Source organism: Melitaea cinxia, chromosome 7 (assembly GCF_905220565.1).
Source record: "Melitaea cinxia chromosome 7, ilMelCinx1.1, whole genome shotgun sequence".
NCBI classification, from domain to species: Eukaryota; Metazoa; Arthropoda; class Insecta; order Lepidoptera; family Nymphalidae; genus Melitaea; species Melitaea cinxia.
In genome coordinates, this window is record NC_059400.1 from 10,535,192 (window position 1) to 10,548,697 (window position 13,506).

Sequence of the window (13,506 nt, forward strand, 5' to 3'; positions counted from 1 at the left end):
TTAAATAAGTATATAAATAAAAAAAATAATTAAAACGTTATTTATGTGGCAATTATCAAAACTAGCGAGAGAAAATAGTACAGATATAGCCCAATTTGACAAGCTCTTTAATTGCTGCTTGCCGTGACTGCTGCTAGAGGTGTTGTGGGTTTGATTCCCGCGCCTTGCCTGGATGTAATCTATATTTATTTCATCATAATAGATCGGGGGAAAAGTATTTTCGTATTTTTTAGTAAAAAGTTCTAATGGCTTTTTTTTGTATTATTCGTAACTGGCAGATCTTCGTACCATGAAAAGATGACATTTAAAATGAAATTAAAAAGTAAAAAACAGTTTACCGCCACCAAACCACCACCTGCCTGTCAAAATGGGTGAATGCGACGAAGAAATTCGGTACATTTTACCGTTTTACTTTAAAAAAAGGGAAAATATGGTGCAATTCTCTCTTAAGACGTAATGATATCGAACCACTTTGAAGAGATGGATCGCTGGTGACGAAAAGTGGATCACATAGGATAAGGTTGTATAAAAGAGATCGTGTTCAAAGGTCGGTCAAGCTGCAAAATTTCGTAACCCAGGTTGACAAGCAATAAGGAGATGTTGAGTGTGTGGTGGGATTGGAAAGGCATCATTCATTATGAGCTTCTATCGCTAGACACAACCATCGATTCGGATTTGTACTGTCAACAGCTGATGAGACTTGGGCAAGAAATTGAGAATAAGCGGCCTGAATTGATCTACAGAATAGGTGTGGTTTTTCATCACGCCCTACCACATACGTCCTTAGCCACTCAACAAAAATTGAGAGAGTTTGACTAGGAAGTCTTAATGAACCCACCATATAGCCCCGATCTTACACCCTCAGATTTCCATTCCATCTGTTTCGGTCTCTTCAGAATTCTTTAGGTAGTATCAAGATGGGACTGCCAAAACTACTTGTCGTGACTTTTTAATGAGAAGTCTCAAAATCTCTACAGCAATGAAATTCTGTCACTACCTACGAGATGGCGGCAATTTATCGAACAAAATGGTACATATGTATTGTAATTAATGTAAAAAAAAACTTCCCTGAATTCCTGTATAAAATACGAAGAAACTTTTTCCCCGACCCAATATATCAGCCGACTGTTACCTAAAAGACATTCATTAAATTACCCAACTAAGGAGTACACGACCGTGTGTGTGTAAAACATATTTACAAGTTTATAATTTATATTATGTAAACAGAATGGTGGACGTCGGGGGCCAAAGATCAGAAAGAAGGAAGTGGATTCATTGTTTCGAAAATGTCACGTCTATCATATTCTTAGTAGCTCTTAGTGAATATGATCAAATTTTATTCGAATCGGAAAACGAGGTGAGTTGTTGAATACATAAACGTTATAAAGATAATTATGTATAAAATAAGTTTATATATCTTTAAATCTTTTTTTGACTCTATCATTTTCAGTGTTTAATTATCACCAAACTGTAATGTTATTACCAAATGAATATTTTAAAATTTAATTAGAATTAATTAAATGAAAAAATTGTATTATTATTAAAAATATTTTTTAAAACCTGAGGCTTCTCACACTTCAAAATCTCATAATTTACAATGCATTTTAAAATTCAAAACTCTAATTTGGGTTGAGAAATCAGATTCAATACTTGTCAGATTAGTTACTGCATCGTCTGTATGTATGTACGGAAACAATTTTTTATAGCCTAAAACCATCCATACGAACGTGAAAAGGCATTAAATTGAGACTGATGAATATCAATATCATAATCATATCAAATTGAACGAACTATTCAACTGTTTGAAAAAAATACAAAATATTATAGGTAATATATAATGATTTAATTATTGTATTTATAATTTACAGAATCGAATGGAAGAATCAAAGGCGTTGTTCAAAACGATTATCACCTACCCGTGGTTCCAACACTCGTCGGTCATTCTGTTTCTGAACAAAAAAGATTTGCTCGAAGAGAAGATCATGTATTCGCATCTTGTAGATTACTTTCCGGAGTACGACGGTAATTACTTTTATAATACTTCCAAATGAATAATGTTATTAAAGTTATTTTTGGGGTCGTCCATTAATCACGTGAGGTTCGAAAGGTGAGTAGGGGTTAGAAAAAATCACGAAATATACACAGCATATATTGAGATATCACGTTTATTTATATTTCGTCAACGCCTGATTCTAAACCAAAAAAACAACCAACAAACCTTGATGCATTCCTGACATCTGTCTGGAATTTTGTATCATGATGCTTAATTTTTAAAATTCTACCAGCACTGAATATATTAATTATACCTGAACTGAAAGATAATTTATTTTGATCATTTCAATATACCTTGCAAAAAAATACATGTGATTTTTGGGTATTGGCTAGTCTAAAACCTCGCCACCTATCAACAAGGGTAGGGGCAGAGGCGAATTGTGACATTTTTTGATGGGGTTTCACAAAAAATAAACGAAAAACGAGCTTCCAAAGGGTTTATTTATTTGTAAACGCGTTTGTTTGTATACATAAAAACGGCAACAGCGCATAGGCAAGTTAACTCCGCGGCGCGTAGCACGCCCCGCACCCCAACGCCGCACCCCTGAACCTGCGGTATAGCATCGTCGCGCGTGAGCGGTGCTCCAGATTAGGTTAATTTTCTCATACGAAATCTTTTATTTCACGCGTCAGCCTGTCTCTAACGCTCTGAATACAGTGCTAGGAATCGTATCTTCGTTTCATAGGAACGCAATCACTGGCGCTCCACTCGTTACAACTTAATGCCAAATGTACGTAATATAATACTATGGTATAGTCCTAGTGGACTAGAAAGAATGTAATGTTTCTTTTTTTTAAATTCTATCCTTAGAATGTAATATGCAGAAATATAGATTTAAGATTACCTATGTAATTTTCGTGGGAGTGCACTGCACCAGCGCGCTTTAGGACACGCCGCCTCTGGGTAGGGGGTTAAAAAGATGCTAAAAACATTACGTGATTAATGGATACCATCATCATCATTTCAGCCTATCACAGTCCGCTGCTGGTCACAGGCCTCCACAAGTTCACGCCAAAAATAGCGCGAACTCGCGTGTTTTGCCCATAGTCACCACGCTGGGCAGGCGGATTGGTGACCGCAGGGCTGGCTTTGTCGCACCGAAGACGCTGCTGCCCGTCTTTAGCCTGTGTATTTCAAAGCCAGCAGTTGGATGGTTATCCCGCCATCGGTCGGCTTTATAAGTTCCAAGGTGGTAGTGGAGTCCCTTAGTCGCCACGGGAAGAGAGGGGGTGGCTATATTCTTTACTACCGTAGCCACACAGGGATAATAATAATGGACACCACCTTGATACAAATACGTCATAATTATGGTTTGCATCATAATTTTTTCTACCATTTTTCAATAGGACCAAAATGCGATCCAGTTCCCGCACGAGAATTTATTCTTCAAAAGTACCTTAAAGAAAATCCCGATCCGGATAGGCAATGTTATTCGCACTTTACGACAGCCACAGGTTGACATTATAAATTCGCTAGATAATTTGTTAAAAAGGTTACGTAATTCAGGAAACGCAACCGCACATTACCGATCTGCACTCGTTTTGTAGGCTAAGGATTTTTGTAAATGGTAGACTGCTAGCTCGTAATGTAAACATGTTTTCATATTTGATATGCATTGATTATTGAAGTTAGTTAAAAGTATTGCTAGTGTAGTAGTACAGCTAGTGACGTCACAGGTCCGCAACGCGATGCGAGTACCGCCCGCGAGTTCATCTTGCGAATGTTCGTCGACCTCAACCCGGACGCGGAGAAAATTATCTACTCGCACTTCACTTGCGCGACTGGTAAGGGATTTTTTTCTTTTTAATCTGTACCATTTTTTTTATTTTATTTTTTTTTTTTTTTGATTGATAGTTACGAAAAAGGAATTTTTAAAATCGTGCCAATAGATTCCAAGATTAAAACAATACAAATAATTACTAATTTTATTTATAGTACGTAGGTAATAGGTACTATTCTAATTTTTTAAGGCAAATTTATTTTATCATTTCATCATCGTCGTAAATGTTTTTTAACGAATTAGAAACTCTACTTTCTTTAAAATTATTTTTAACATAGAAAAAAATGTTCCGTTGAAAGGAGTTTAAAAGAATTAAAAATAAGCTAATAATCGTATAAAAGTATATAGCTATTAATAAAGTGGAATCTAAAGCGTTCGTTTTTACTAATAAAAAATATTGACTAACAATTTAAACACATAGATTCCAACAAAATTTACTCGTAATTGGTTAGTAAATTTATTTTTTACTAAAAACAAAATAATCGCATCAATTTCTGTTACATCGATTTGCTTAAAATTACTGCATACATTATAAATAAATAAAAACTTGATAAATGAGACCTAAGTTTTTCTTAAATAGTGTTAATATATAAAGTAAATATCTATTTTAAATCAAAAAATTATATTGCCTAATTTAATTTATATTACAATTATAAGCATATTATTAAAACAACTACATGGAGATGAGGTAAGTTTGTAGTAGAATTTTTTGGTGTTGTGTTCGGTTGTATTTTTTTTTTGTATGTATGAGCATTTTCTTTTGATACTTTGCTAAAGACGTTCACAACATTTTTCTATTTTTATGCAAATTATACACGCAATAAGTCGAACAACTCAGAATTATTTCTTTCGAATTATTACTAGTATATTGGTGCTTCTTTTAATTTTAGTTTCAGAATAGATAACAAATATACAACAAAAATGAAAATAGTAGTTAAGATTTAATGAATTGTATTGGTTGTCACAACACTGGAGTATGAACAGGAAATTGCCTTGTACCTCTTTGCTATTATATTTTGTGATTATTTTTTTGGTTTGGTACTTAGAGTTTGTGCTTGTTTTGCAGTTTTTATTTAGTTTTTGAATTCTATACATTCCGTGATAAGTGATATAAGTCGAGCTATATCCTTTTTGTGATGTGATCATGGGCATTATCAGAAAAAAATAAATTCGTTCAAAGTGATATAATCGTGTGAAAAATTCGCGAATATCGATATTTGTCAAGTTATACCCGTTTCTCAGTAATCAATCAAGTATTCTACGCTATTTTTCTTGTTGTATGATTTAAATGTATTGCATATAATTTCACATTTATTTTATCAATATTTTTATTCGTAAATCCGTAAAAATCTGATATAATTAGAGTTATGTTACTTTGAACCTAAAACTTTCGTTTCGTAAACTGGTAAATTCAGGAAAATTATTCCGGGTAATTATTGTGAATAGACGAGTGATAACCAAAAATAATAAATCTAAAGGGTTATATTCTTGTTTTATTTGAACACGTTGCCCTGGGGTCATTTATTCTATATTTTACACAAAGAAAAGGTATCATTCAAAAATTCATTCGTAAATTACCTTCAAAATTAAATATTTACAAAAAAAAAAATACTAAATGTGTTTTGAAAGAGAATGTTTTACTTTAAAAAACAAGATACCTAGCCCACTTAGTTAAGGTTAAGGTTAAAGAACTTTATTCTCAAAAAGACAATGTCACTTACATGAGAACAATACACTACAATAAAAGTAAAACATACATATCGTCGTCTTATAAATCCTAGTGCTCAATTAACGAATAGTATAAATGGTTTCTTCTAACAATAAAGTGTTATTGAGAATATATTGTGAAAGCCGAGATTTAAATTCGTTAACTGAGCTTACATCTTTTATTAGACAAGGTAATTTGTTGTAAAGCTGTGCTCTTTCGAATGTGATATCCCTTTTGGCAAATTTCGTCCTAGTCTTAGGCAGAACCAATAAGCTGGGTCGTCGATTGCTGCGCTTCGTGATACGTTTTATAAAGGACAAATTTGAACGAATAGATTTACTGATAATTTTTTTTATTAAAATACAGGAGTTATATATATAAAGTTGTCGTAGGTTCATGATTTTAGTTTCTTTATAAATTTTAGTTGTAGATGTGTAATATGGATATCGAAATATTATTTTTATTATTTTGTTTTGTTTTCTTTGAAGCTCTTGTAATTTTGTTTTGGAGGAATTACCCCATACTTCAATCAAATATAACAAATGCGACTTAACCAATGAGTTGTATATAGAATGGCGTAATGTTCGAGGAATGCACTGAGAGATATTTTTTAGGCATATGATCAAAGAGGACATTTTTTTTTTAATATGATCTATATGGTTATTAAAACTTAACTGGTTATCCAATCTTAGGCCAAGGTACTTTTCACAGGTTTTTTCTTCAATTGGAGTATTATGAACTGTTAGTGGATTGTGTTGTGATATAATTTTATTTTTTGGTTTAAAGATAATATAACACGTTTTGGAAGCATTTATAGTTAATAAATTATGATGAAACCAATCATTTAAAAGATCTAGATCTTCCTGTGCGTGACTGATAATGTCATTTATTCTATTTCTAAAATAAAATAAACATGTATCATCTGCATATAACGTTAGATGATCATGTAGTTTCAAATTTGCGATACCATTCATATATATTAGGAAGAGAAGTGGTCCTAAAATTGAGCCCTGTGGGACTCCACAAGTAATAGGTAGAGCACCACTTTCTTCGTTACTAATTTTCACTATCTGCAGTCGATCTGTCAGATAAGATTTTAAAATATTGAGAACACTACCTTTGATACCAATGTTTTCTAGTTTTCGTAATAAAAGTTTGTGACTAATAGTATCAAAGACTTTTTTTAAATCAATAAACACACCGACTACAATGTGTTTTTTATCTATATTTTGTCTTATAGTTGTTATCAGATCTACGATTGCAGCAGTAGTATTGCTTTTAGCCCTGAAACCGTATTGGCGTTCGGATAAAAAATTGAAAGAGTCTAAGTGTGTAGTTAAGCGGTTGTAAATTAATTTTTCCAATATTTTAGAGAGGACCGGTAGTACAGAGATTGGACGATAGTTTCCTGGATCAGTTTGAAGGCCAGATTTATATATAGGTGTTATTTTTGCAATTTTTAGTGATTCAGGGAAACTTCCTTCAGACAAGAGTTTATTAAAACATTGCATCAATTTTTCTGAAATCAAATTTTGTAAGCATTTTACAGCTTTGGTGCTAATTCTATCTATGCCAGTACTTGAATTAGAATCCAGATCTTTTATGATTTTATCAATTTCATTAGTGGTGCATAATTTTAATGTCGACAGTTCAGGGTAATTATAATAATTTTTTGTATGAATAGGGTGAAATATATCGTGGAATTTTTTTGGTATATTTTCAGCTAAATTGGAACCTATTGTTGAGAAATACTTATTAAAAACCTCACAAATTTCTCTCTTATCCGTAACTTCTTTTGATTGTAGGATGGTTTTCGAGGGAGCACAACTCAGTTTTATTTTATTTTGAGATAATTTGTTTAAAAGTGTCCAGGTCCTTTTTGAGTTATTTGCATAGTTTTTAAATAACTTATAATAGTATGAATTTTTTGTTTCCCGTATCAATTTAGCCGTATTACTCTTCTTTTGGTTAAAATCTTCTTCTATCTTCTGGCATTTTGGATTGTTCTTATGTTGGACCCATAAATAGTTTCTCTCACTTATTCTGTCGATAATCTCTTTATTTATCCAGTCTTCACGCATATTATTCAGAATCTTTGTTTTTATTACTTTGCTGTTAAGTATTTGTTGTTTCAATATAGTTTCTAGCTCTGTGAAGTTATGTGTTGTGTAACCTAGTATTGGAGTAGTAGTAGTAGTTCACGAACAAGAGTTTATTGAAATCTTGTTTTTTGCTCTCCTGTAAAATGATGATTTTCGACTTGTATAACTTATCACAGGATACACAGAATTTATTACTGTGTAAGAAATGACTTGATAATTTATTTTTTATTATTTTCTATTAAATAATAGGAATACGGAATGTCTGCCAGACGTAGCTTTCGTCATTTTTAGAAATACTGATTAAATGAAAGTATTGATTGCTAGTTTGGTTTATGTGAAGTGTTTGAAGCGTGTTAAATTTTTTCTATATGTATTATATTCTCGTGTGTGTTAAAGCTCTTGGACAAAGTGGGCTTATCCACAATAATATATAAATATCGTATCGTATACATTTAAACTGAGACAAAATTTACTATTCATAAAATTATTCAAATAAACTCCTGATTTGGTTATCTTACCCAATATTTTCATAGGATTGGACCAAATTCCGCTAAGTGCCGTAAATTTACCAGGCTTTGGCATCATGTCTAACGCAAACAAGACTTCCTTTAAATGGGGATCATTAATGTGTTTATAGATTGCGTTTACGTAAAAATTCCTAGCCCTTTTTAAATTTTGTTTTGTCTTAAGTAATATACGAGCAGCTCTGGCAACATATTTCTGCATTACCGCCAAACGATATATTTCTTAGCCCTAAAAACGTCGATAATGTCATATATTAATATTTAATACTAACTATGGCATAAGGCATACAACTAAACCGTATATGGAAACGAATTCTTTTACTATTAGAATGTTTTTCATTGTAAATTATAGCCGTGCTTTATACGCGCTCACGAAAGGTAGCATGCGGAACGATACTGTCAAATTAGCTCGTCTATTTAAAAATGGGCTAGGATTTCATGCAGGATATTGCTAATTTTATGCTACAACAGTTTATATTATTTTCAAAAGAGTAACTGCGAAATTTTTACTTATAAAAACTAACACTAAAATTTTAATTTATAAAATGATAATTCGAAAGTGATTTTGAAGCCTACTTGAATAAAGTTGTTTTTGATTTTGATTTTGCGTGATCTATTCATCATCATCATCATCATCATCATCGCTTCAGCCTAATACAGTCCACTGCTGGACATATACCTCCACAAGTTCGTGCCAAAAATGGAGTGAACTCATGTATTTTGCCCATAGTCACCACGCTGGGCAGGCGGGTTGGTAACCAAAGGGCTGGCTTTGTCGCACCGAAGACGCTGCTGCCTGTCTTGGGCCTGTGTATTTCAAACCCAGCAGTTAGGTGGTTATCCCGCCATCGGTCGGTTCCAAGGTGGTAGCGGAACTGTGTTATCCCTTCGTCGCTTCTTACAACATCCATGGGAAGAGAGGGGGTGACTACTTCTTTAACTGTCGTAACCACACAGCAAATCTAATGAAACATATGATCTAATAAAATGATATATTACTCCTACAGAAACCCTCATTTGAAGTAACGCAGTTAGTAATCAGACACCTATATCATGAACTGAATTTTAATGAAGCATTAATCATGACTTCTAGGATTAGACAATGAATAAAAGTCGTAAATGTTTCTTAGGATATTTAGATATTTGATCTTTAACTATAGTCTGTATTTTTTTAACAAACGAGTACCGAGTATTTCTCGAAAATAAAGCTTGTGGATAACATTTCGAAGAACGCTTTTTCCGTAATTTTATTGGTCTAATTTCATGTCTCCATACACCTTCAAAAAACGAAAAACATCTAATAATATATATAAAGTTTTTATTTATAATGTAGTTTAACGTAATTTGTAAATTACTAATGTGTATTTAATTAATCTATCTAGTTATAATAAACAATGTATTATATAATATTATTTTTAATTATTCCAATTGAACTTGATATTTCCTGGGCAAGTTCACTGTGTGTTATATTACAATCAAAATCTTTAAATGATTTAAACAAATCGTATATAATTTGTTTTTCTGTAGATTACAAAGAACGGTTAGTACCTACTCTTAACTACGTGAAACGTGTCCGCCATGATTCACACTCAATCAATATCGTCTCGTTCACTCACTAAAACTCGTGCTTGTGCTACGTGCATTTAGTCGCTGAGTCAACTGAGTGTGCATATAACTACAGCGTTTGTGTGACACGGACTCTTTATGTTGATTACGTGAACCAATAACAACGCAGTCAAAACTTTCGGTACTCGTTGGTTAAAAAAAAACTGGCTATAGTTTAGTATTAAATTTTGGCTTTGATAAAATACCCTTATGATTTACGTGACTTCAAATAATTCACTGTCTAATTTTAGGTTATAATCATTTGCACAAAATTCGAAAAAACGTTCTTATATATTTAAATTCCACGGGAACGAAATTAATGTCTGTTATAGTAAATTACATTATTGACCTAAATAAATCACTTAAAAATTACAAATAAACAGTTTTTACGAAAAAAGCTAACGTATTTTAATAAAATAAACAAGTAATTGTAAATAGTAATTTTACCTGCCCAGCCATATTCGCGCCACTGTTGTTAGCCCTCAGGCAACTGGCTCTCTCGCTCGGATTGGTCCACTACACTCGTGGCAAACAATATCAACGATATGGTCACCTCATTTACTGCTGAACTAATTAGAATTTACGACGCACATGCACCTGTAAAACCTGTACGTATTAAACATCTTCTTACTCCCTGGTTAACACATGTTATCAAAAGGACAATGGCCAAACGCGATAGAGCGAAAACGAAAAACAAAAAAAAATCCAACCGAAGAAAACTTTAATGTGTACAAAAAGCTTCGTAACATCTGCAACAGATTGTGCAGGGATGCTAAACGCCGTTACATTCACTCTTCAATTCAGGATCTCTGCCAAGCGCAAGCTTGGAGATTCTTGAGGTCATTAGGTGTGGGCAAATCCACGGTAACTACACTTGTAAAAGTTCCGTTGATCTCAACTCTTTAAATTCTTTACTACTCCTCCTATAATTGTGGATTCTAATACAAAATTTTCTACTCTTTCATTTTTATGTACTTTTATTCCACCAGAACTACCTCTCTTTTCTTTTGAAACAGTCTCACAAGAAACTATCAAGAAGCATGTCCGTTCCATATCAACAAAAGCTATTAGTAGCGATAGCCTCAGCCTCGACATGATTCTTCCTGTATTGGAGGACATTGTACCTGTAATAACACACATTATTAACTTTTCACTTACGTGCAATGTCTTTCCATCACTATGGAAGAAAGCCCTTGTCATGCCCCTCCCTGAAACCGCCAATCCTACTAATCCTTCTCAATTTTGTCCAATTTCTATTCTTCCTCTACTCTCCAAAGTCCTAGAATCCGTCGTGCATAATCAAATTTACAGTCATCTTTCCTGTCACAACCTCATATGTCCTTTTCCATCCGATATCCGTCCATTCCACAGCACTGTGGGAGCGCTGCTGAATGTTTCGGAGGCTGTGCGGTGTGCGATGGATCAAACCAAGCTCACTGCCATGATTCTGCTGGACTTCAGCAGTGCCTTTAACTCTGTTGACTACGACATTCTTCTTGGTACCTTGCGAGCTGTTAATATTTCACCCACAGCTATTGCCTGGTTTCACTCTTATCTTTCTGGACAGCAGCAGTGTTTGACTCTCGATGATAACTCGTCGTATTGGATGGACCTCACTGCTGGCGTTCCACAAGGGAGCGTATGATCTCCATTACTGTTTTCTGTCTTTATTAATAATGTTTCCCGTGTTATCACTTCTCCCTTCCATCTGTATGCAGACGATCGACTGAATTGGATGAGGCGGTTGGAATTTTAAATGATGATCTTGCTGCTGTTTTTTTTTAATATATATATCACTAGGTCGGCAAACAAGCGTACGGCTCACCTGATGGTAAGAGATTACCGTAGCTTATAGACGCCAACAATACCAGAAGCATCGAAAGCGCGTTGCCGACCCAATCCCCAATCCCCCCAGCAGGAGCTCTGGTCACCTTACTCACCAACAGGAACATAATACTGCTTGAAAACAGTATTATTTAGCTGTGATCTTCTGTAAGGTGTTAGTGGTGTTTAGGTCTGGGCTGTCTTTTGGTCTGCTAGTAAATCCTGCAAAATCACAAGCCATCATTATTGGCAGCAGTCGGTTAAGAAGCAGACTTGACTGGGAATTTGTACCTAAAATCTGTTACTCTGGGGTCCCAATACCTTACTCTGATAAGGTTAGAAATTTGGGCCTTATTATGGACTGCAACTAGTCTTGGAAAGGTCATGTTAATGAAACCAGCAAAAGAATACATTACTCGATCGACTCTCTCAAGCGTCTCCAGTATTTTCTTCCTTTCAAAACCAAATATATGCTCGCGCAATCCCCTCCTACCTATCCTTGACTATGCCGATGTATGCTATCTGGATTTGATAGAGGAGCTGCTTAGAAAATTGGAGCGACCTCAGAATCTCGCAGTACGCTTCATTTTTGGCTTGCGAAAGTTTGATCGTATCTCTCACTTCCGTGCTCAGATCAAATGGCTCCCTATTCGCCTTCGCCGTCATATCCATCTACTCTCTTTAATATCCTACGTGACCCAAACTCTCCTTCTTATCCCGGTTTCACTTCCTACCCTCTCCTAATCGTTCCAGGCGCCCTGGCATTACAATAAAGCTAGATGTACCAAAGTGCAATACCAAATTTAAACTTAATTCATTTGCGGTACGCGCCTCTTTACTGTGGAACAAACTGCCAGAAAGCATCCTTCCCTTGTTTCCTACAAACGTAAATTAAAGGAGCACTTTATTTCTCAAGTCAATTTACAAACATCTACTTAGTGAATATGTAAGTATACCTAGGTAACTACCTATCTATTATGTTATGTATTTATATGTGTATGTATGTATGTGTGTATGTATATATATGTATGTGTATGTATATATATCTATATGTATGTATATATAAATATAAGGTATGTATATATATGTATGATATATATATGTGTATGTATTTATACTTGTAAGTTTGTAATATAGACAGTTATTTAACTATTTTCTTTACGTTGTTATTTCTTGCACTATGTCCTCCGCTATATGACACTCTCTCTCATGACCAGTGGTTGACTGGAAGAGATCTCATCTAGGGATCAGTCCACCTTTGCCATCAACTATACATGTAATTTTCTGTATATTCTGTTTATAAGTGCAATAAAGTATATAGTAATTAGGGATTGTTTGCAACATAAATCAATATACATTCCTTATTATTTTTAAACAAAAATTTCACTTTGTCCGTCATTACACATTTTACTTCTATTTATTTTTATTTTTGCATGCTGCTTTGGAAATTTTTAAAGACACTGAAAATATCAAATTAGTGTTTTGTGCCGTTAAAGATACTATAATGCAGACCGCTTTAAAGGAATTTAATTTAGCGTAACTTTATTGTAGTTGTTTATATGCAATAAATATTTTAATTTTTATACTTGTTTTATTTATTCCATTTCATTACTTTTTAAAAGTTAAAATGCTGTTGTTGATTAAATTTTGAGTTGTTCTTGAAATACTAAAATACTGATAATCATATTTTTAACGTGCATGCCTGCATCGAATGTTATTAAAAATATACTTGTGCTTCCTATGTCATTGTCTTGACTATTAACATTTAATATTGTATGATTTATCTAAGTATATAATTATTGTAAATAAAAATAACGAAATTTAATTGATTTAAAAAACAATTTAAATTTGTAAAATATATTTAAAATAAACATCTGAATATGTATAATATTACGCGTCACGTTGTTTGT

General features: G+C 33.5%; 1 protein-coding gene across 2 annotated transcripts in view; it reads left to right on the forward strand.

Moving 5' to 3' along the window:
• LOC123655343 (G protein alpha q subunit) overlaps positions 1 to 13,179 on the forward strand; it is a 30,491-nt gene extending 17,312 nt beyond the window's left edge. Inside the window, exons 7-10 of one of the 2 annotated variants that reach the window (XM_045591155.1) lie at positions 1,228 to 1,357; positions 1,869 to 2,022; positions 3,730 to 3,837; positions 13,054 to 13,179. In XM_045591155.1, the coding sequence (XP_045447111.1) occupies positions 1,228 to 1,357; positions 1,869 to 2,022; positions 3,730 to 3,837; positions 13,054 to 13,136 (475 nt within the window). In that variant the 3' untranslated portion in view covers positions 13,137 to 13,179. Of the gene's footprint in view, positions 1 to 1,227; positions 1,358 to 1,868; positions 2,023 to 3,399; positions 3,508 to 3,729; positions 3,838 to 13,053 lie in introns of both variants that reach the window. The other variant, XM_045591154.1, reaches the window with a different exon arrangement.
• Positions 13,180 to 13,506: the final 327 nt, after the last annotated feature.